Genomic DNA, 24,649 nt, shown 5'->3' on the forward strand with positions numbered 1-24,649 from the left:
CTATAAGTTGACTAATGTTTTATTTATTTTTAAAAATATATTTTATTGATTTTCCACAGAGAGGAAGTGAGAGAGACAGAGAGCTAGAAACATCGAGGAGAAACATCGATCAGCTGCCTCCTGCACACCCCCAACTGGGGATGTGCCCGCAACCAAGGTACGCGCGCTTGACCGGAATCGAACCCGGGACCCCTCAGTCCGCAGGCCGACGCTCTATCCACTGAGCCAAACCGGTCTTGGCTATAAGTTGACTAATGTTTTAGGTTGGAGGTTGAAGAATTATGGCATATTCATAATTCTCTGGCTCCCCTTTTTGGTTAGATATACACTGGGTCCACCCCATGGGGCAAGACCAAAAATTTGGTGGTTTAACTTAAATGCTTCCACACAAGCTGCAAGAAATGCAAAAGTTCTAGGATTAAGCTGTTCTGAATACACTGTGAATGTATTTAATGCCACTGAAATGTCCACCAAAAAACAGTTAAAATAATAAATATTATGTTAGATTATCACATTATCGTTTTTTTAAAAGAGCAGAATCACCATTCTACATGTCTGTGTTAGAGCCACGGGGGTTCTGAAGCCTTCCTCAACATGAAGGCAGAGGCAGAGTAAAGAAAAGGTGTGTGGGGTCCACTGACATGTGGGAGAGAAGACAAAGCACACGGTTCTCCTATAAGCCTGAAGGGTCCATAAAGGACCTCTGCGCAGGCTCCTCCAGGGCCAGGGGACCGAGAGATAGGTGCTAAAAAAACTCACCTTTCCAGATGCCCTTTGGTTCTTACTTGAAGATTTGACCATGGACATGTACTAACTATGCAAAATGAACTAATTTTTAATAATAAATAATGTACTTCTCTGGGGGGGGCGGGGGATGGGACTTGGGAAGTTACAAACTGGTTAAACACTTAAATGAAAAAGCAAAGGAACTAAAATAGCTAAAACAATATTGAAAAAGAAGAGTTTTTACATTACTGTAAAAGCAACAAAGAAACAATATTCTTTTTAACAAATAGTGTTAAAAGATTTGGACATCCATATTGAATAAGAACCTTGACTTAAACCTCATGTCTTATAAAAAATTATCAAAGTGGACCGTTGCTCTTAATGTAAATCATACAACTACAAAACTTCTACAAGGAAACAGAGAGAAAATCTTGTGTACTGAAGTTAAACAATGAATTCTTTTTTTTTCCTTTTTTTTAAAAATATATTTTATTGATTTTTTACAGAGAGGAAGGGAGAGGGATAGAAAGCCAGAAACATCGATGAGAGAGAAACATCCAGCTGCCTCCTGCACAACCTCCACCGGGGATGTGCTCGCAACCAAGGTGCATGCCCTTGACCGGAATCGAACCTGGGACCTTTCAGTCCGCAGGCCGATGCTCTATCCACTGAGCCAAACCAGTTTCAGCTAAACAATGAATTCTTAAACTTGACACCAAAAGCACTATCCATAAAAGAAAAAAACTGGATAAACTGGCTTCATCAAAATTGAGCAGTTTTGTTCTATGAAATAAACACTAAGAGAATGATGAGACATGAAAAGTTGCAAACTAGGAGAAAATATTTGTAATCCATATATCTGACAAAACTTCATTATCTAGAATGATCAAAATATCACTAGCCATTAAGGAAATGAAATTAAAACCAAATGAGTTATCAATACACATGTACCACAATGGCAAAAATTAGAAATAATGACAATACTAAACACTGACAAAAATGTAAGAACACTGGAATACTCACACATTGCTGGGGAAATGTAAAATGGTATAGTTGGTGTGAAAATAGTTTATAGTTTCTTAAAAACTAAATATATACTTACTACATAACCATCAATCCCACCTCTGGGTATCTACTCTAAAGAAATGAAATCTTATGTTCACACAGAAACCTGAATGATTACAGCAGCTATATTCACAACTGCTGGTACAGGGAACACTTGCATGAATCAAAAGCATAAGGGAAAATTTGTCAGAAGGGAAGGGGTCTATTCTGTATCCTAGTTATGGTGGTGAATACATAAATCTACACGTTCGTTGGAATTCACAGAACTGCACACTAAATTTTTAAAAAGTTAATTTTACTGTATGATAATTTTTAAACCATATGTTAAAAGAAAAAGAGACAAACAAACAAGTTAGGCAATAGTATGAGTACGTACCAAAACTACAAGTCGGCTTCTTTCACAAATGCCAGGGAGGTAAGGGTAGGGTGGCATTTCTTCACCCTTCAGACAGGAACTCACCCACTGGTAAATACTTGGTGGCTCAGAAGTAAAAAATGGTGGATGATGCATAAACCCTGTTTGACCTTTAAAATTAGATAAATGTTTATACACATACAAGAATACATTAAGAAAATGCTCTTTTATTCTAAAGGGAAAGTGCTTTTTAAAAAATATATATTTTATTGATTTTTTACAGAGAGAAAGGGAGAGGGATAGAGAGTTAGGTCAATGAGAGAGAAACATCGATCAGCTGCCTCTTGCACACCCCCTATTGGGGATGTGCCCACAACCAAGGTACATGCCCTTGACCAGAATCGAACCTGGGACCCTTCAGTTCACAGGCCGACACTCTATCCACTGAGCCAAACCGGTTAGGGCAGGGAAAGTGTTTTGAAATGTCAGATACTGTTATCAACTGGAATAACATTTTTCCATATTTTCTGAAATGTTCCATGTTTCCTGCCACAGTAAATACACTAACTATATTATAATATGTAGAATTTGAATGACTATTATTTTATCCCCTGCTAGATAGAAATTCAGCAAATTTTTATGCGCAAGTCATATAAAGAATCTAACCAAAATTTTCTGCCCTAACCTGAAAGGTGAGAAAACAGAAAAGACAGTCAGGATTCCTCTCTGTTCTTTCACTGGGCCCCAATCCTGAGTCCCTTTAGCTCAGGGTCTAATACAGTACAGTGGTAATGAACATGTTCCAATATGGCAACCACTAGCCCCATGCAGCTACTGAGCACTTGAAATGCAGCCAGTGCAACTGAGGAACTGAATTTTTAATATTAACTGGAAAGACAGACAAGCACAGGTCTTGGACACAGGATCCTTGGCAGTAGAAGCTCTCTAAGCTTCTGCAACTCAGAACCTTAAGGATGAGTATAATTTGCCCACATACTGAGGAAGTTATGGCTTACTGCAAATCAGAGATCAATCACAAACTGAAATCTGCCTAGTGGGAAGGCTCTGCCCCCTGACTTAGGGACTGATGGTTGCAAGCAAATGTCACTACACCGTTTACAAATATTTAATGATACAGTTGCTTACCTTGATCAATTGTGCACACCTGTCCAGTAGTTCTGACAAGTGTTGGGTAATCCCTGTAGTAATGATCTAAGTAAGGCTCCAATTTTAAGTCCCTAAAACAACAAGAACATATAAAATATAAATAACTAGGAAGGTATTACAACATCTTCCCCCAACAGTTAGCATTCATCAATAGAACTTTCCATTTTAAAACCTTACCTGTGAGAAAGACAACAATAAAATCTAGAATCTCTTTATTCTATTTCTGGACTTTCCAGTGCCCAATATGGTATGTGCATCCTAAACTCCTTTCGCTAGACATGTTTTGTGGAGGTGAAACTACTGTAAACACACTGAGGCCTAGGTTCTCCTCCATTACTTTATTAGTCATGTGATCTTCAGCAAATCAAGTCTAGAACCTCAATATTTTCTTCCAGAAAATGGGGAAATACCAGTTAATTCACTGTGAAGTTTTAAAACTAAACAAGAAATGTGAAAAATATCTTATAAAATGTAAAACATTATACAAATGTTACTTATTTCAGAGAGCCCATGATTAGGGTTTGGAAATTATTTCATTACAAAAGAATTTTCATGATAGTAATGATTTGTCCTAAGAGAAATCAAACAATCAAAACTGTCATGTCTCAGAAAATAATTTCAGTATCTAAAGGAAGATCACAGAAATTAGAAAATGTGCTGTAACCTTAACTCAGACATTGACATTTTTATTCCATTCAACTTTCTTTATCATCAAGGGTCACAAAAGCTTAAACAACACCCAAGTGTGACCTTTAGAATTCAGTACGAAACACACGGGGCTCACAAGGCTATTCAAGTGCATTGTCAGAACAATTTAAATGTGGATCCACTAGGAACCTGGAAGACAAGGATGATCACAGACAGTGACAACACAGTGCAGCAGAGAGCCCACAGCTAGCCAAGCGTCATGGTCTTGGGAACACACCCGGACAGGTTTTCTCATCACTAAATGGGGATCATGACTACCCTGACCTTGTTGACAACTTATGTAGCTAAACTGCAATTCTCTGAACTGTAAGCACCTATAGAATGTAGGTATTGTTACAGTACAGCAGGTATTGTTACAGAACTTCCACCACAGTGCAGCCAGTCAACTTATCAACATGAAATGCTCAGCAGGTCACCTCCAGTGTTTAACATATTTTGTGACTTCCCACTGTTCTTAGGACAAAACTAGCAACCCTAGCATGATCCATAGGCTCTTACACAGCCAATATCTTCAAACAATTCTGTGGTTCATAAAAAATGCTCTGGGTTCTTAAGGCCAATTTCTTAGTCACCTAAGCACTCCTGGAAGTTTTCACTCTACACACGGTATTTACCTTGCCAACTGAACAAGGAGGTCAACAAGTGAATGAATTCCTTCTCCCATCAGAGTATTCAATTTAAGCTCCTCGTAGACAAGGTGAAGAACAAAAAACATTGCAGGTATGTGAGAGAAGAGAAGTGTAGAAGAATCCAGACTGAGATTCTGTGACAAGTCCTCATCCTTTATCTGAGAAACTTCCAAAGGACTCAGACATAAAGATCTGTTCAAAAGGTGAGACTCAACCTTCTGGTGGTAGTCTGAATTCAGTAAATACTCCCAATCCTGAGAAGAAACAGAATTGATTTTTAAATGATGCCTCTTTGTAATGTTGTCATTTAAAAGTTCAATTAAAGCAATTCAAGTTCCATTTCACATTAAGTTGCTTTAAGAATATGAAAAAAAAGCACAATGCTAAAACATAAAAAGAATGTCAAAACAGCTGAGTGATGGCCATGATATTCTAAGACCTTTGTGTCATTTCCACAATCTCCGCAGCACCTTTCCCAGGAGGAGCTGTGCGACTCTTCCTTTCACTTGAACGTGGAGGCCTTGTAGGGTTATTAGTTGTGCCACAGGGAAAAAAGGGCAGCCCAAGGAGAGGGAAACAGGGAATGGGGAATGGCCAATCAGTGGAGTAGTCAGAACACACACATTTATCAAATAAGTTCACCATCTCATATGGGTGCAGTTTGTAGAGACTCAAAACAATTACAATAGTAACATCAAAGATGACTGACCATAGATCACCATAATAAATGTAATAAAATGAAAATGTTTAAAATACTGCAATATTTATCAAAATGTGACACAGGGACACAAAGTGAGCAACGCTGTTGGAAAAATGGCACCAGCTGACTTGCTCAATGAAGGGCTGCCACAAACCTTCAATTCTGAAAAAACGCAGTATCTGTGAAGCCCAATAAATCCGTAGGCATACCACAGAAATGGGAGACTAGTAAAAGTATCTACAAGGCAATTTATATTAGCAAGAAATAATACTTACCTCATCAGATCCCGTCTCAGAAGGCCTTGCCTTTTTGGGTGCAATTACTGGGGAAAGTGATCCTTCAAAGTCAAACTGGAAGATAAACCCAAAAGAGAAGACAAAGATCATATAAAGTTGTTACTGTCAACTGACTACAAAGATTCAGAAATTAGCCCTAGCCAGTTTTACTCAGTGGATAGAACATCAGCCTGCAGACCGACCGGTCCCGGATTCTATTCGGTCAAGGGCACATATCTCAGTTGCAGCTCCTCCCCAGACTAGGCCACAGTCAGGGCATGTGCAGGAGGCAATCAACCAATGTGTTTCCTCACATCGATACTTCTCTCTCTTTCCCTCTCTCCTCCACTCCCTCTAAAAATCAATGGAAAAACATACTCACATGAGGATTAATATATATGTATGTATATATACACTGAGTGGCCAGATTATTATGATCTCTGAACGGATAATCAAGTGTACTTCTCTTGAGTACCTCATTTATTTGATATCAAAGATACTATAAATCGTGCACCTGATCAGTTTTCCCCTTTGCACTGGCTAATAGAAAGCTCAGGCAAATAGGTGGTTGATCTCCTGCAAAAGTCTAGAATACTTTTGGTACCCATTTGAGATGCAAATACACTGAGTGGCCAGATTATTATGCGTTCAGAGATCATAATAATCTGGCCACTCAGTGTGTGTGTGTGTGTGTGTGTGTGTGTGTGTGTGTGTGTATTTATTTATTTATTAGAGGCCCGGTGCATAAATTCGTGCATGGGTGGGGTCTGGCCAGCCTGGCCAGGGGGAGGGGGCCTGCTGGTCAAACTCCTGGTTGAGGTGACAATTTGCATATTAGCATTTTATTATATAGGATATACAGAGTGGCCAGATTATTATTATGCGTTCAGAGATCATAATAATCTGGCCACTCAGTGTATATTCAGAAATCAGTTCCACCAACGATGGAAAGTAACCAAAACTCATTCTTTCACCTGGAAAAACATGGTAAATATCTTTCTTCTAGGATCACTGTGAAGAGTAAATGAAACCATGTCTGTAAAGCACCTAGCACAGTGCCTGCACTCACAGGCACTGCAACAGAAGTTTCCTTCCCTCCTCTACTTCTGTAATGGCACACATCATCACTCCTTTAGAAGAACAATAACCATGACTCATAACCAAATATGCCATGTCTCAAAGAGTCACCCAGTCAACCCAATGTTAGCCACATACCAGAAGGAAACAGACATTTAGTTAAGAGTCTGTTCACAGTGGACAGTCTAACAATTCTATGGCAGAGACAGGTAGTTCCTTTCTAAAACCTGTGCTCTGCCCCTTCTCCTGGACCCAAAGCCAGGCTACATAGCCCTGCTACCCTCAGAGTTAGGTGTGGCCCTGTGACAGTGTGACTCTGAATGAAAGTGGATGTCACCATTTCCTGGCCCAGTTCATGGAGACACCAACCATGAATGCTGCTCCATGCACTTTAACCTTGAACCTGACTAGATGGAGACAACCCTAAGGCTACCTTTGAAGCCTCAAGTTGAAGATGGCACATGCTCTATCAGCCTGGGTCCCTAATAACTATGTGGCCTGTTTACCTGCTAAGAACTATCATATGAGCAAGACACATTTTTAACATGAGCGAGCAATTACGGTATATCTTTTGAGGATTTTCTGTTTTAACACTTAGCTGACCCTAACTTAACACAATTACTTAAAAGCAACTTTCTAAAACAGGCGTCCTCAAACTACGGCCCGCGGGCCACATGCGGGTGTTTTTGCCATTTTGTTTTTTTTACTTCAAAATAAGATATGTGCAGTGTGCATAGGAATTTGTTCATAGTTTTTTTTAAACTATAGTCCGGCTCTCCAACGGTCTGAGGGACAGTGAACTGGCCCCCTGTTTAAAAAGTTTGAGGACCCCTGTTCTAAAAGTTCATTCTTATTCAATTTCCTCTGGCATAGTATTTGCCACCTCAGCTACATCATGGCCTCCTCATCAACTATAACTCTAGAAATGGTAATGCTGTTTCCTTATGCTCTATGAAACGTACATATATTTACTTATCAATTAATCCCATTCCCCTAAAAGTTGGTTTCTAAATAAAAGCTAAATGATAGGTAGCAATAAAGTAACTTTTAAAACTGCATAAAGCAATTTTTAAAGCTGGCCAAGAGAAAAGGTCTCTTTCTTGTGAAGCATTCAAATGAAACACAGTCCAACTCAAACACAATATTATCAAAAAAATAAAAATGAGAAGATTGAAATCAAAGAAACAGATGACATGGTAGTTATCTTACCTACAAGTTCAACCAAAATACAGGTTAGGGCAAAAGTAGGTTTACAGTTGTTTATATGGCAAATAATACAATAATCTGTATTATAAAAGGCCTGTGGCCCTAACACCGTAAAGACTGGCACCAGTGGGTGGGGCTGTGCGATTTCCCATGCTGGCTTCTAATTAATAAATAGTAATACAAGAATAAACTGTTTTGTATATTCACAACAGTATAGCGCACAAACACACATACACAGTGCCTAAGTCCCACAGTCAGAGAGAATGCCTCTGCTATTGTTCCCAGTAATCCCTCTCCTGGGTATATACCTCAAAAACTCGAAATCATGTGTTCACACCCCTATGTTCATTGCAACATTATTCACAGTGGCCAAGACATGGAAACAACCAAAGTGTCCTGCAAAGAAGACTGTATAAAGAAGATGTGGTACATATACACAATGAAATACTACTCAGGTATAAGAAAGGATGAAATAGCACCATTTGCAACAACAGGAATGGACCTTGATAACATTATGTTAAGTGAAATACATCAGTCAGGAAAAACTAAAAACTATATGATTTCACTCATATGTGGTATATAAAACTGAAACTCGTCAACATAAACAGCAGTGTGGTGATTGCCAAAGGGAAGGGGGGAAGAGTAGGGGATCCTAGTATATGGGGACAGGAGATTTGCCTGGGTGATGGGCACATGGCACAATAAACAGATCTTGTAATATAGAAACCCACACCTGAAAACTATGTGTTCATGTTGACCAATGTTACCTCAATTTAATAAATAAAATAAAAAGATAAAAACAGATTCAACAATGTTCAATTAATAGCTATTGGTTAGGTGTGATAAAACCACATGGTCACCTTTTATGAGGATGATGAAATTACGGCTTTTATTTGAAGGATGTTTTAAAAGATGGGAAGTTTTCACTGATATCATATTTATCTAAAAGGCAGTAACAAAATAATTTACAGTGGCCATCTCTGTATAGTGTTATTCTTCTTCTGAATTCCTCATTTTGAAAGTTTTCCTCAGTAAGCATATGTTCTTTCATAATGAGGAAAAACAAACAATCTTTAAAATAGATTTGCTAATACAAAACTAAAATGTACAGACAGGTACAGCTGAGATACCTGGACAAGGAGTGATTTCTGCAGAGTGACCCAGGCAAGGTTGTCCTGAGAGTCATCTCCAGAGCCAAGAGCAAATCAAGATAAAGGCATGCCCTTGCTGATTGTGTAAATAACTCTGAAGGACCTTCTAAGGAAGTCTCTGGGGCAGGAGATGAGGGACACAGCTTTCTATCATTAACAGAGTAGACACTCAGGCTAAAAGCACTTTCAATCCCCCTCAAATCAAACCTCCCTTCTCACAGATCAAGAACTTTGTGTATGAAAATAGTCTGGGCTTCGGAAAGGAACACAGAGCCACGAGTCAGCAGACATATCTAGGCCCCAGTTTGAGCAAATCTCCAGTATGTAATCACTTTGTGACTCAGTTCCTTCTTCAGTAAAACCAGACTATTACTACTAATCCTAGCATAAATTGTAGTTACTTTACAAAGATGAAATGAGAAATAATACTCTAACATGCTCTGCCACATTATAAAAATGTAGTAATGATAATTACTAGTAAAATGTCATTAAATATGAAATGATATCCGATTTAGAATACAGATACAATTACCCTTAGTATTATTCCATCTTGTTGAATAAGGTATACCTATTAAACTGCTCTGCTATATATTCTGAAGGTTGTATTACTATTTATGCAAACGTTACATTAATAACAACAGAATAACTCAGGAAGAAAAACAACTGGATGTACTTACATTTCGTGTCCACGCTAAGCGGTCTGTGTTATAACCCATCATGTTCATGAGACAAATCACAAATAGATTCCACTCTGAGTGATAGCTGGGTCCACCTGGAGCACTGTGAACACTGTACCACTTGACAAGCATCTGAACCGCTATTTCTTTTGGCAGGATAAACTTAATTGCTTGCAAACATGTTTGTACTGTTAAAAGCAAAGATTACTTTCAGTATGGTTCCTATGCATGCATTTCTCTTCCCCTTTTAATATGAACATTTTTAAACTATGACGACTATGTAAAGTCCAATTACCTTAAAGAGAGAACTGTCATGAAAGAGCCAAAAAGATGCCACATTACCTAACCCATCACTGGAAACCTAAACCCACTACTAAAGTCCACAGGGTCTGCAAGAGGTCTCAGGGTAGCTTTTCAGTCATTCATTTTTCTATCAGAAATAGATAACCAAATAGCCCACATAACCTGAGACAGAAGTGATTGACATCCACTGTCCCAGCAATTATTAATTGCTCCCAATTTCAGCCTCAAACATTCCTAGTATGGACAATGAATTAAAGTCATTGTATCAAAACACAATTTCTACACAAATAAATTCATATGAAATAATTGCTTTAATACTTCAGACGATTGTAACAATCAACATATGCCTCTTCTACTAGCACAAGAGATTTCTCCATGAGTGAACACTCCTATTAACCAAAGCTTTACAACACTGAATGATCTGACAGCATTCAGAGTCTAAAATGTTCTCCAGACTCTCTTAGACCTTTTAATACCACGTTACCACGTTTCTCTTAATGACCCAGAGTCATTTGTATGAGTGTCAGTTACAGTGTTCCACTGTCATTCAGTGACACCTCTAGGTGGCATGGGCTGCTGCTGTGAAGGGCCTGGGTCTGCTTTTAGTAGCAAATGGCCCCAAACAGCAATGTGCTTGTATTCTCCTATGTTCTCTTCAGAGGATTCTTCCCTTCACACTGTCACTGTCACTGGGCCCATCCTCAGCAGCATATCCTTTTCCTCATCAATTTGCTATGTGCATGCACACACAAAGGTTGAAATCAAATGGAATAAATGTTAGAAAAACAACCAAATCTGTCACGGCTGAATCCAAAATAAGTGTAAACCAGATACTGCCCGAGGAGCTAAGAAGCACTTTATAAAGTACAAAAACTTCTATTTGGCTGTGAGAGAGTAGGATTTCATTTTGGTTTTATTTAATTTAATCTGCTATTAATTTATGTATATTTTGTTTAGGCTTATACTTCTAGGTACATAACCCTGTGACTACTGGCTAAATATCTTTGAGAGAAGCAATGTTATCTCTATACCAACTCAGAATATCACTTAGCACACCGATGAAAGGTATTTCCTACAATAAAAATGTCATTCTGTCCTACTTAACAAATTCCAGAAACCAGACAACCTGCCAGCGCTTTGCTTTGGCATTTACATTTTGAAACTAATATATGTCATACATTTTCTTTTGTCACATAGGCATTCTTTTAACTTACGTTTGTTGGCAAATTTTTTCAATTCTAGTTATACTATTCTATGTTCAGAAATATTCTCCACCTAGTACTTTCCAAACTGCATTTCAAAAATCATTCAAGCAGACTCCAATTGTATGAAAAACACTTCTGACTGTATTTTTACTATAATATTTTTATTCAATTAAGGCAATTATGTTCATGTCTCAATTGAGAGATTTAGGATTAAAACCATCAAGTATGCCAAAAACTATTTTAATTGCTTAGCCTTCCTTATTGCAAGATTTTCTTGCAAGAAGCGTGTTCGGATGTTGTAATCTCATTGTGTGGTATCTTCCACATAAAAAAAGGCCGAGAAACAGAACCAGCATCTCCTTCAAGTCACGTCCAGCCTCACAGTACACATGAAGAGTACAAAGTAAAAAACGCCATCCTGTGGCTTTAACAGCAAAAATTTTAACACTTCCAATTACTAACACAAATCAACAGTGACTCCAAATCTTTACAAATCAAACTAAGAATACACAGAATTCAGGCTTACTCCTCAATCGCACCTAATTCAGACGTGGCGATTTCAGGAAGAGTGATCCTCACCATGGAGCCATTACTCAGCTCCTAGAAAAAGAAGGGAACAAACCAGAATAAGTCAACAGAATCTGTGCATCTAAGTCTCTGAATGCTTAACAATAGCCGATGCTTTACAAGATTTTGCCTGCCAAAGCAAAATTCAATAAAATAAAAGAAAATAAACAACATTTGCCCTAGCTTGTTTGGCTCAGTAGATAGAGCATTAATCTGTGGACTGAAGGATCTTGGTTTAGATTCTGGTCAAGGGCAAGTACCTGGGTTGCAGGCTCAATTCCTGGCCCCAGTGGAGATGCACACAGGAGGCAACCAATCGATGTGTCTCTCCCCTTCCCTTACATTCTCTCCAAAAAAAAAAAAAGAATCAATGGAAAAATATCCTCTACAAACTAAGTAAATAAATATAAAAATGAACATTTTCCAAACAGAAGTATTTCCAAAATTCAGAAATTATAAATGTGCATAATTGTAAAACATTTACAAAAATTCTGCTTCTAATAAGTGTCTCATTTTCATATAGACGCTAACAGTCACCATCACCAAAAAGAGACTTACATGTAAGGAAAAGAAAAAAAAAATCATGTCAATACAAAAATCAACTTACTGAACAAGCTGTTTTCGATAAATTTTTAATAATATAAAAACTTTTAAAAAGTTGAACAGATTTACTTCAAAGTAAAATAATGCAAAGAAATAAAACATCACAAAATACTTTAAATGTCATCAGAAATATTTGCTTTCGATTTTTAGACAAATTCTGCATTCTGACAAATTTGATATGACAGCCATATCTCCCAGAGAGCCACCTAATCTACACATACTTACTAGAGTCACTCTGTTTCGGACAGGGTCTCTTATAGAATGAATGTAAGTTCCAAGCTGTTGGAAAGTGCAATCCTCATTATAGAGAGAATCGTGGAGTTTTGAAGAATCCCTTAGTTCTGGAACTGGGGACAATAGAACAACCTATAAAAAAGTCATAAGTACAACACATATCAAGTATTTTTTGAGAAGTGAAGGTTATTCCTTTTTGCATATAGTCTAACAACTGTACATAATGATTTACAATCATTCTGCTCTAGGCAGAATCATGGGGGATAGGGCTAGACTGATGTGCAAACAGGGATACAGAAAGAGAAAGCAGCAACACTCTTGGCAACCCAAACAGGGCTACAGATGTAACTGTAATGTGAGGAAGGCATGACAGACAGGATTGGAGGGTCCAAGACGCGGGAGAGAAGGAAAAGCAATGAGAGAGCAAAGAACTGAGACAGCTACTTAGTGATGCTTCAGAACAGGTGAACGTCTGATAAAGAGCAACGTTTTTTCTCAACTGTAGATATGCAAGCAAAAATTTTAAATGATCGTAGTTACTAATTACATGCAGATGCTTCCTATTCTAAATCTATTCCTGACCACCAACCTTTTTGTATTCCTGTAACTCAATTTACAGGAAATTTATAAGTGACTATGTTGTCAATATTAAGAGCCAACCCAGCTTAAGATGTATAAACTATATTCTAGCTTCTACCCCAATAGCTGCCCCAAAACTGAGTTCCATCGGTCCTAGAAATGGGAAAGCCATCAGCCAATATGTTAGACTGGGCTGTGATCTGACAGCTACCATTAAGACACTAACCATTCCTAAGTTTATGAAATTACAAGAAAGCTAGGAATCATCTTACGTTATAAAAGAAATTCTTCCAAATCACACAGAAATCTGATAGTTCTATAGCCCCTCCCACGAGTTCTGCAAGTGTCTGGCTTAACAGGAAACAGCTCAACACTGCATATGTTTAAAAAAATAATATTTAGTGAGCAACAAAAGAAAAATATAAATAGGACCTCATTAAAGTTTAAAACTTTTGTTCATTGAAGAACATAAAAATAACACTCAGGGCCTAGACACTATCCAACACAAGTGCATCACCAACCTGCACTTTGAATTTTCCCTAAACACGTGCACTCAGATGTCTCTGAAACACACCCTGCTTTTCTCAGGCTTCCTAACCTGGTCTGCCTAGGAATCCACCCAGGTTGCTCAGAGAACCCCCGAGTCTCCTTTCCCAGCACCTGCCCCAACACAACACAAATCCAACCAACTGATAAACGCTGTCTTTTCCACCTCTCTAGACCTCTTGTGTCACTTCCCTTCTTTCCAATGTACTGCCCTAGATCAGTCTCCCTTTGCACCTCTTAAACTAACACAAACAACACACTTGGAATCTAACTGGTCTCTCTATCTTCAATCCCAAGATAAAACTATCTAAAACATGGATCCCAAAACACTCATAACTTCATCCTCAAAAACTGTAATGCCCTGGTGATTGCATTCAGAATAAACACAACTTTTTCATCCTTTCTTCTATTAAGGGCTTATCAATAGAGTGCAAATCCCAGCACCACCATTATTAGCTACAGGTCTCGTAACAAGTAACCTCCTTGTATCTCTATGTACCCATTTGTAAAGTAGGGATCAGTAACTTCCCAATAAAGCTGGTCTAAGAAATTAAATAAGTTAATACATACAAAACATACAGAACAGTGCCTACTACACAGAGAACACTCAAAAACAGGTTATCATGACAATCCTAAGAGATTCCTTGTACTTGCATACACATTCGTTCATTCTGCCTTCAGACATGTTGAGTCTTAACTTGTGCACTAGGAGATGGAGATGTGAACATGCACACACGTGTTCTGTACTCTCCTGCCTCCATGCCCGTGCCCCTGTGAGCCCTCTCTCCCCAAATGCTCCTTCTCACCTGCAGATATCCCACTTATCCTCACAGGCCAACCCTACTCAGATGGGCCTCTCCAAGATTAGAGTTGGTTCTGCAACACTGACGCATCAGTGTATCTTATCAGTACATCTCCTCAGGACATTTTATTAGTCATCCTAAGTCTTAATAGTCTATTTTAAATATAATTTATTATGCAGACACTACATCTGTTTCACGCAAGTAAATGGTGAGATCCCTACATGGGAAAGAATGCCTCGTTCTCATCTCTGCAGCACCTTTCACTGTACCTTCCACATCACAGAGAAGGTCAGTGCATGTTGACTGAGACATTGGTCTTGGAAATATTCATATTCTACAAGTATGAGCTAAACTGCCAATTCTGCCATTTTTTTAAACAGGGGGGAAAAGATAATCATGGAAAGAACATTTGACCAAACTTCTTTAAAATTATTAATGTTTAACAAGACCTAATTCCTTTCTCACCTCATCCAAGGATCCAAGCAGTTTACTAAGAGGTGTAGGAGTGCTGACGCTGTCAAGTGGAGTGCTGGGCCGAGGCATCGCATTGGACATTGTCAGGGAAGGAGCAGGAAGTCCAGGAATAAAAACCTTTCCCACCTTAAAGCAATAAAAGGATGTAAAAATATTTATGTTCTTTTGGTATTTCAAATTTTATGCTCAAACACTAAAAATCAAAGACAATTAAAATTTTAGTAATGTATCAAATTCTACTATCCAACTACACATATCTTGGTATAATTTCTCTTGGTCTGACTCCTTTTCTTCATTACTGAGAAAAGAATTATTTTTTGTAGGAAAGTGGGAAAAATACTCAAAACTAAACAGAAATTTTAATAATATACATATGTATGTCAATATACTTCCCCAAAACTAATAAAATTACAAAAGTTGCCAAAATAAAATCCATAGGATTAAAAAACAAAAATGACAATGAAAACTAATGCATACAGGGGTAGGGCAAAAGTATGTTTACAGCTGTGAGTATGCAAAATTAAGTTTATTTTCGTATTATTTACTAATTTATGTATTATTTTCCATACAAACTGCAAACCTACTTTTGTCCCACCCTGTATACATATAATGCTTTTAACAAGCTACCAGAGACCTCCAGTTAATGAAAATATGGAGAAAGCACATTACACACTATTCTTCCCACTAATTATTACAGCAACAAAAAACTCTGCATGAAATTTAGAATGCAAGAGAAGACTCTGAAAGATGAGGAAAGAAAACTGACTGGCTAAGGACCTGAGACCCAGGAATGAGCTCTGATGAATTACCTCAGTTTCTATTTCTTATTCTCCTTACATAACCAGGCCTTGGGCACGTGAGGGGCAGACCAAAAGGGGCCCCATGAAAACCTTGCTCATTCTAGCCCAAGTGCTAGGAAAAGAATGACCAAGAAGGACAGAAACATTTACACCAGACCTGCCCCACTCTAGGCAACACTATGAAACAGCCATGGCGCTCAGTGACCTCTGGTCTGAAGACACCTTTGCACCTGTGAGGACTAAGTGGGCTTTCTCCCCACAAAGAGACTGTGGGCCAGGCCTACCTTATAGGTAACTTAGTGCCATCTCCTCTCCTCCTCCACAAGGCAGCCCCTTCCCCTCACTGTGGTGTGCAGCCACTGCACAAGAGCAGAAGCACTGGCTTCCATCCTTGCTCTGCAATACAGCAGCACACCTCTCCTCTTCCCTCCTGCACTGCATTCCACCCCTACCCTGCAGTAACAAGGCAGTAACTCCTCTGTCTCAACTAGAGGGTGAAGGGAGAAGTAGAGGGAAGGAAATAGAGAACAGGATTTTCTAAGTATGTGTATGAAATCCTGGGCAGGCCTCAACAAAGCAAGTGCGAAACTGACCAGCAAGGACACAGTAAAAGATGTGAGAACTAAATGCTGCTCAGGTCTCAGACTGGGTTGCATAGAAGTTGAGGCACAACCTCATTATGGGAACAGACAAAAAAATAGACCCAAGAAATACTTCTGTCCCTGAGCAAAGAACCAGGAAAGGGATAACCTAACAAGAGAGAAACCTTTGCGACAATAACCAATCTACTCCAGACAAACACCATAGAGAAGCCTGGGCCCCACTCTCAGCCCTGTCAGCAAAGCCAAGTGGGGTGCCTAGACTTCCATTCTTACCTGGCTGTAAATGAGTCACCAATTTGGGGGAAAAATAGTGCTGTGGATTAGCAGCACTGTAAAAAGTACTCAGAACTCTCATACACTGTTAGAGGCCAAGAGTAGGGGCAATGTTATAAATTGGTACAACATACAATTTGGAAAACTATCTGGCACCACATAGCCAAAGTGAATATGCATAAACTCTAGAGCAAGGGTGGGGAACATCCGGCCTGAGGGATGTATAAGGCCCACAAAATCATTTGGTCTGGCCCTGCCAAGGCATTAGGGGTGAGTTAATAAAATGTTTGACCAAGTATAGCAGACTAATTTTTAAGCTGATCATTTTGTATGGCCCTCAGATAATGTTATAAATATCTAAATGGCCCTTGGCAGGGTTCCCCACCCCTGCCATAGAGGCTAGGGGACATATACTAGTATAAGGATTTTTTAAAAAATTATTGTTTACTAGAACTACAGCAGAAACAACAAACAACCTTAGTGGCAGGTCAAATAGTGAAGGTTTGTATCATCATACAATGGAATATCATGTAACAGTGAATGAGGAAACATCAATTACACATCAAGATAGATAAATCTAAAAGTAGCACAATGTTGAGCCAAATAATCAAGTCAGATAAAAGTATATGGTATGGTGTCCTTTACATAAAAATTCAAAAACAAGGAAAACAAAACAATTCACTCTTTAGTGATACACACATAAGTACAAAACGAGTAATAAAAACAAGGGACTGATTTATGGCAAAAGTCAGGATAGTGTCTATCTGGGGGAGGTGGAGAGATGAGGACACAGTCAGGGAAGAACTCCCAGGAGACAAATGATACTGGCAGCCCCTATTTCTTAACCCAGTGGTCGGCAAACTGCGGCTCACGAGTCACATGCGGCTCTTTGGCCCCTTGAGTGTGGCTCTTCCACAAAATACCACGGCCTGGGCGAGTTTATTTTGAAGAAGTGGAGTTAGAAGAAGTTTAAGTTTAAAAAATTTGGCTCTCTAAAGAAATTTCAATCGTTGTACTGTTGATATTTGGCTCTGCTGACTAATGAGTTTGCCGACCACTGTCTTAACCTGAGCATAGCTTACACAAATGTTCTTGTCATTATTCTTGAAACTGTGTGTATGTACTTAAATTTCGTAACTTAAATTTGTAACATTTACATTATTTATATATAAATTTCACAACTGATAAAAGATCCACCTAACACAGTATACATTTAATATAACGGACCTTTACAAAAACTTTGAGAATTATCAAAGCTACCCGTGTATCAATTTCAAAACTATAAATTTATAAAACTTCAGCTTAACTCTTTTTTCAAGTATCTATCTATCCTCACTGAAGGTTCCCCATCTATTCTGGGTTCCCAGTGCCAATCTATCTATCTAATGGCAGTGAGTCAACCTCCCACTTAGGACCAACCTAAATTGGGAACTTCATTTTCAACTCTTACAAAAAAAAAACCAAACAAACAAAACTTCTGCCAAATCCTACAAATGGGAATAAATATTAAATATCAAACTAAAGCAACAATAAAAAATCATAACTAAGCAGGCAGCCCTACAAAAGCACCAAAAGCTGCTTCTGACTCACCCGAACCACTCCTGTGTATAGCACCAGGTTTCCACTGCTTTCCAGGACCAGCATGGTGTCTATCTTCTAAAAAAGGACACATATTTTATTTTAAAATCTGTGCAAATTACGAAGCATAATGATTTTCAAGTTCTCAAGAAAAATGCCTGCATTTACCTCCACTGGTGCTGCGTCCTTTGCCTGTATGTTGGTAATAGAACCAAAGATTAGCTGGGTCTTATCGTTACTCTCTTGAAACTTTACGCAGCTGAAGATTAAATTTAAAAAAACACAAAGTATTAACACATGTAATAACCTGTACTGACCTCAAGGGTATTATGCAAAAAGCCCACCTCAAAAGGTTTCATATTGTAGCATTCCTCTTATGTATCTTGAAATGACAAAATTATAGAGATGGAGAACAGATTAGTGGCTGTCAGGGGTTAGTGACGGGGATGGGGATGGTATATCCTATATAATCCTATCTAATAAAAGAGTAATATGCAAATTGACCATCACTCCAACACACAAGATGGCTGCCCCATGTGGTCAAAGATCCTGCCCCCATGTGGACACAAGATGGCCACCACAAGATGGCCAGCAGGGGAGGGCAGTTGGGAGGGACCAGGCCTGCAAGGGAGGGCAGTTGTGGGGAGGAAGGCCTGCAGGGAGGACAGTTGCAGGGGGGACCAGAGCTATAGGGGAGGGCAGTTGTGGGGGGACCAGGCCTGCAGGGGAGGGCAGTTGGGGGGTACCGGGCCTGCAGGGGAGGGAAGCTGGGGGGAACCAGGCTTGCAGGGAGGGCAGTTGGGAGAGACCAGGCCTGCAGGGGAGGGCAGTTGTGGGGGGACCAGGCCATCAGGGGAGGGCAGTTGGGGGGAACCAGGCTTGCAGGGAGGGCAGTTAGGAGGGACCAGACCTGCAGGGGAGGGCAGTTGGGGGAAACCAGGCCAGCAGTTAGGGGCTACCAGGCCTGAAGGGAAGGGCAGTTGGGGGGAACCAGGCAAGTAGGGGAGGGCAGTTAGGGGCAATCGGGCCAGCAAGGGAGCAGTTAGGCATTGATCAGGCTGGCAGGGGTGCAGTTAGGGGGTGATCGGGCTGGCAGGCAGAAGCGGTTAGGGGCAATCAGGCAGGCAGGCCAGCAAGCATTTGGGAGCCAGCAGTCCTGGATTGTGAGAGTCACGTCCAACTGCCCGTTTAGGCCCAATCCCATCGGGCAGTCGGACATCCCTTGAGGGGTCCCCGATTGGAGAGGGTGCAGGCTGGGCTGAGGGACACACACATCTCTCCTCCATGCATGAATTTCGTGCACTGGGCCTCTAGTAAAACACTAATATGCAAATCGACCAAACGGTAAAACATCGGGTCACTACGACGCACACTGACCACCAGGGGGCAGACACTCAATGCAAGAGCTGCCCCCTGGTGATCAGTACGCTCCCACAGAGGAAGCACTGCCCAGCCAGAAGCTGGGCTCACAGCTGGTGAGTACAGTGGCGGTGGTGGGAGCCTCTCCCGCCTCCACTGCAGGCGGGTGGTAAGGAACAAGGGTTCCCGGACTGGGAGAGCCCCAGACTGCGAGAGGGATGTTTGACTGTTGGCTTAGGCCCGATCCCCCGGCAGGCGGACATCCCCTGAGGGGTCCTGGACTGCGAGAGGGCGCAGGTTGGGCTCAGAGACACCTCCCCCAGTACACGATTTTTGTGCACTGTGCCTCTAGTGTAACTATAAAGGAGAAGTACAAGGAAGACCTTTGAGGTAATAAATAAGTTCTGTACCTTGCTTGTGACACCTGCACAAATCTATAAACTGAGAGAACCTCCTGGAATCACACATATACGTACACGTACACACACACACACACACACACACACACAAACATCCATGTAAACTGATGAAACCTGAATAAAGGCTGTAAATTATACTGATATCAATTTCCTAGTTTTGATCATGCACTAAAGTTATGTAAGATGTTACCTCTGAAGCAAAAAAAGTACAAGGTACACAGGACCCCTCTACTATTTTGCAACTTCCTGTGATTTATAATTATTTCAAAATAAAATTATTCACTAGAATGGCTACAATCACAGAGATTTACAATACCCGTTCTTGTAAAAAAGAAACTGAAAGCCTCAGATGTGGCTGGTGGGAGTGGAAAACAGTTCAGCCTACTTGGAAACAATCTGGAAATTCCTTAAAAATTAAAAATGAGGAGGACCAAGAAGGCAGCAAAGTCAAACAAAGGAACTTCGCGCACAGCAATTTCAAAGTTAAACAAAGGAACTTCGCCGCGCACAGAGCGTCTGCCACCCAGAACCACAGGAGAACTGGCTGAATGGTGGATTTACAGCTAAGAGAGAAGAGGAAAGAGCGAACTCTGGAGAAGCTGAGGTGCGGAGGCGCGTGGGTCGGGGGAAGGGACTTGTGGCTTTTGTTCCAACCCTAGGGAAGATTAGCTCCCCAGACGCCTGCGGGAAGAGGCTGGACTCTCGGCCTTCCTGTCGGAGAGTGGGAGTGACTTCCTTGTGGAGGTGCGCCCAGCAATCAGTGTTTGCTGCGCTGGAGTGAGGAATGAGGGGGCTTGGAAACGTGGAAAACAGAAAAAGCAGACTTACAGCCAGAGCGGTTCGCCTCGCCATGGCCTGGTGGCGCCCTGAGGCCCCGCCCCGCCCTGAGACCCGCCCCGCCCTGGGACCCGCCCCGCTCGTTTTGCAGGTCCGCCCCGCACGTCTTGCAGGCACACCTGGGCTCCAAGCAACGGCTTTTGCATGTGGGTGGCCCGCCCTATGGCAGCTTGACCAGATAAACTGCGGTTCTAGTCGGACTGCTCTAGGGACACTCAGACAGGAGGAGGAAACTGCAGTTTCTGCCGTAAGTCCTGCTGAGTGGTCTCAGGTAGTAGCTGACCTACACACCATTGGAGACCCAGAAACGAGGGCATCTAGTGGTCGGTGTGAGATGACACCAGATTTCAACCACTCGCATAAAGGACACATTCCAGAGGCAGAATCAATGAGCGCCAAAGCCTTGCTGCACCAAGACCCGGCCCATAAATCTGTCTCCTACACAGCAACTCTTCCTTTATAGACACAGAGGATCTGCACGGCCAATTGGCCTGGAGGACAATTCCTCCCAGCGACACCAACAACAATCAAGACTTAACTATACAAAGGAAGACCAAGATGGAGGCATAGGGCGGAAGCCTGATTGCTGCCTACCACAACAATTTTGAGTCTACGACGGGAGAGCGGAGCAGACACCATCCAGAACCACCGGAGGGCTGACTGAGCAGACGCTCTACAACTAGAATAAAAGAGAGGGGTACTCGGGATGATGCTGATGCCGGTGACACAAAGATCACACTTTAAGAACTACGGCTCAGACGACACAGTGGCGGCCTGGAACGTGCTCGGCGCAGTTCCCCCGGCGGTCTCCGGCTGAGGGGAAGGCCCCACTCGCTGCCGAGCACGGACAGACAAGCCCCTGGGAGACATGGGGTGGGAGACTCCGCGCTTGCTGACCTCCGAGTCCTTCAAGAATCTCAACGCCCCGGAAGCGGCCAGGTGCGCACGCTCGGTGACTGGCCACCGCTGCAGACCCAAGGGCCGACGCAGCCACCCCGGACCAGCCCGCTGCCGCGCACCGGGCACACCGGAGCTTCGCCGAGCCCGCCGCCCAACGAGTTCTGCGGCGGCTGCCCTGGAGCTCTGAGAAAATGGCCGAAGGAATTACTGAGATGGAATTGACCAACAGGAAATGGGATCAAGAAGATGAAACCCCGCTGGGTCCCGGATCCGGGTGAAGCTGCGCGCCCCTGGGTCCGGGTGAGGCCGGGAACTGGGTCATGGTGAGTCTGGGTCCCGGGTCCGGGCGAGGCCGCGGGCCCCTGGATCCGGGTGAGCCTGGGCCCCGGGTCCGGGCGAGGCCGCGGGCCCCTGGATCCGGGTGAGCCTGGGCCCCGGGTCCGGGCGAGGCCGCGGGCCCCTGGATCCGGGTGAGCCTGGGCCCCGGGTCCGGGCGAGGCCGCGGGCCCCTGGATCCGGGTGAGCCTGGGCCCCGGGTCCGGGCGAGGCCGCGGGCCCCTGGATCCGGGTGAGCCTGGGCCCCGGGTCCGGGCGAGGCCGCGGGCCCCTGGATCCGGGTGAGCCTGGGCCCCGGGTCCGGGCGAGGCCGCGGGCCCCTGGATCCGGGTGAGCCTGGGCCCCGGGTCCGGGCGAGGCCGCGGGCCCCTGCATCCGGGTGAGCCTGGGCCCCGGGTCCGGGCGAGGCCGTGGGCCCCTGGATCCGGGTGAGCCTGGGTCCCGGGTCCGGGTGAAGCCGTGCCCCCCCTGGGTCCGGCCGAGACCAAACCAGAGGGAGTCGGACCTGCATTATCACCATTTGTCCACCATCCAGAGCTGAGGGGTCAGTGCCGACACGTACTCATAAGGAACTGGTGGACATTGATATTGGGTCTCAAAAGAACTGTTGGTCCAGAAAGAAACTCACTACAGACTGATTTTTTGCCTGTCAGCATAACTATTATTGCCCGTCGCACATTCAATTCTTATAAGTACATCTCTAGTGACACATGATTTCGCTCATCTAGGGGAAATGATGAACAACATGGACTGATGAACAAGAACAGAACCAGAAACAAGGAGGCACCGATCGGACTATCGGGCCTCAGAGGGAGGATAGGGGAGGGTGGGGGGAGAAGGGAGAGATCAACCAAAGGTCTTGTGTGCATGCATAAGAGCCTAACCAATGGTTAAGTTCAACAGGGGGTTGGGGCATCCATGGGGAGGGGTGTGGGATGGGAATGGGGGGATGAGGACAAATATGTGACACCTTAATCAATAAAGAAATTAAAAAAAAAAAATTAAAAATGAATTTGTCATTGGACCCAACCATCCATTCCTATCTATCTACCCAAGGAAAAATAAATCATGTATGTCTACACAAAGACTTTAGCTCCAATGTTCATAGTGCCATAACTCACAAGGGTCAAAAAGTAGAAACAGACCAAATGTCCATCAACTGCTGAGGGATAAACCACACCTGATGCATCTGCACAATTGAGGACTACACAGAGATGACTACAGCACTCACACAAATTACAACATGGTGGGTCCTAGCAAACATTATGCTCGTGAAAGAAGCTAGCTACAAAAGCTACATTCTGCACATTTCTATAAAATGTCCAGGAAAGGCAAATCCACAAAGATGCGAATGCCAGAGGCTGGGAATGGGAATGAGACTGAATACAAATCATGCACAAGGGATCTTAAGATTAGAGAAATTTTAAAAACTGGATTGTGGTGATGGTTGCACAACTCTATAAATTTTCTAAAAATTGTTTAATTATATACTTAAACATGTCAACTTTATGGTATATAAATTACTGCAATAAAGCTACTCGAAGGAAGGAAGGAAGGAAGGAAGGAAGGAAGGAAGGAAGGAAGGAAGGAAGGAAGGAAGGAAGGAAGGAAGGAGAAGGGAGGGGAGGGAGGGAGGGAGGAAGGGCAGCCCTACATTTATTTACACATAATATCAATGGGAATATGCACTTACCGTAACTGGAGCTGGGACTCTACTAAAAAGCACAAGAACTTTTGCCCACATAAGTCAGATGTAATAAACACTTTTGAGGCCTGTGAATTTTTCTCTCTGAAATAGATATATTAATAAAGTAACTGTCAGCATTTGCTCAAAAATCTATCACAGCAAATAAATTTATTATCAAATCACAATAAACTTAATCAACATCAATGAAATTTTTACTTCCATAATATGCAAGTCACCAACTGCTAAAGTAATGTAGACTTGAATTCCTATCCCTTTAAGGGGTCAGACATTTTGTAACATGCCCTTTCCTATACCTCTCCACTCTCTCTCAGATTAGGTTCTATTTCTTCACTTTTTTCTATCCACACCTCTAATTGCCAAAGATTTCTTCCTAGAATGGTGCAGATCAGAAATCTTTAAAATAGGGATCTGCAATATATTCAACTTACCAAGAAGGTCTTTAAAAGTAGGAATTTTTTATTTTATCTTATATCAGAGAAGCTACTTCAACACTGTATCCCCATCTCTACTTTCCTCCAATGACCCTCTAAGAGCATGCATTTGCCTTCTGCCTCAGAGACAAGAGGCTGTAAGGCTTCAGCTCAACCCCCTGACTCTATGTCTGATAACCACCACCTTCTTTCTCCCCAGGCTAATCTCTACCTGTGCTCCTTGCTGGTTTTGTCCATCGTCATTTCCTCTCCCCTATATTTTCAATGCTTTTTCTGTTTTGGTTATGCTCCTGAAAACCTACTCATCTATATATATAAAAGCCTAAGTGACCGAACAACGGAACTACCAGTCAACT

At 42.0% G+C, this 24,649-nt stretch overlaps 1 protein-coding gene across 3 annotated transcripts in view; it reads right to left on the reverse strand.

The window, feature by feature from the left end:
* Positions 1-24,649, reverse strand: part of ANAPC1 (anaphase promoting complex subunit 1) — a 107,776-nt gene that overhangs the window by 63,491 nt on the left and 19,636 nt on the right. For 2 of the 3 annotated variants that reach the window (XM_079792790.1, XM_079792792.1), the window contains 11 exons: positions 23,848-23,943; positions 18,472-18,562; positions 18,316-18,381; positions 15,042-15,176; positions 12,640-12,780; positions 11,784-11,844; positions 9,737-9,924; positions 5,626-5,700; positions 4,636-4,904; positions 3,293-3,384; positions 2,168-2,316 (listed from right to left, as the gene is read on the reverse strand). In XM_079792790.1, coding sequence (XP_079648916.1) covers positions 2,168-2,316; positions 3,293-3,384; positions 4,636-4,904; positions 5,626-5,700; positions 9,737-9,924; positions 11,784-11,844; positions 12,640-12,780; positions 15,042-15,176; positions 18,316-18,381; positions 18,472-18,562; positions 23,848-23,943 — 1,363 coding nt within the window. The remainder of the gene's footprint in view (positions 1-2,167; positions 2,317-3,292; positions 3,385-4,635; positions 4,905-5,625; positions 5,701-9,736; positions 9,925-11,783; positions 11,845-12,639; positions 12,781-15,041; positions 15,177-18,315; positions 18,382-18,471; positions 18,563-23,847; positions 23,944-24,649) is intronic. The other variant, XM_079792791.1, reaches the window with a different exon arrangement.

Source organism: Cnephaeus nilssonii (assembly GCF_951640355.1).
Source record: "Cnephaeus nilssonii genome assembly, chromosome: 15".
NCBI lineage: Eukaryota > Metazoa > Chordata > Mammalia > Chiroptera > Vespertilionidae > Cnephaeus > Cnephaeus nilssonii.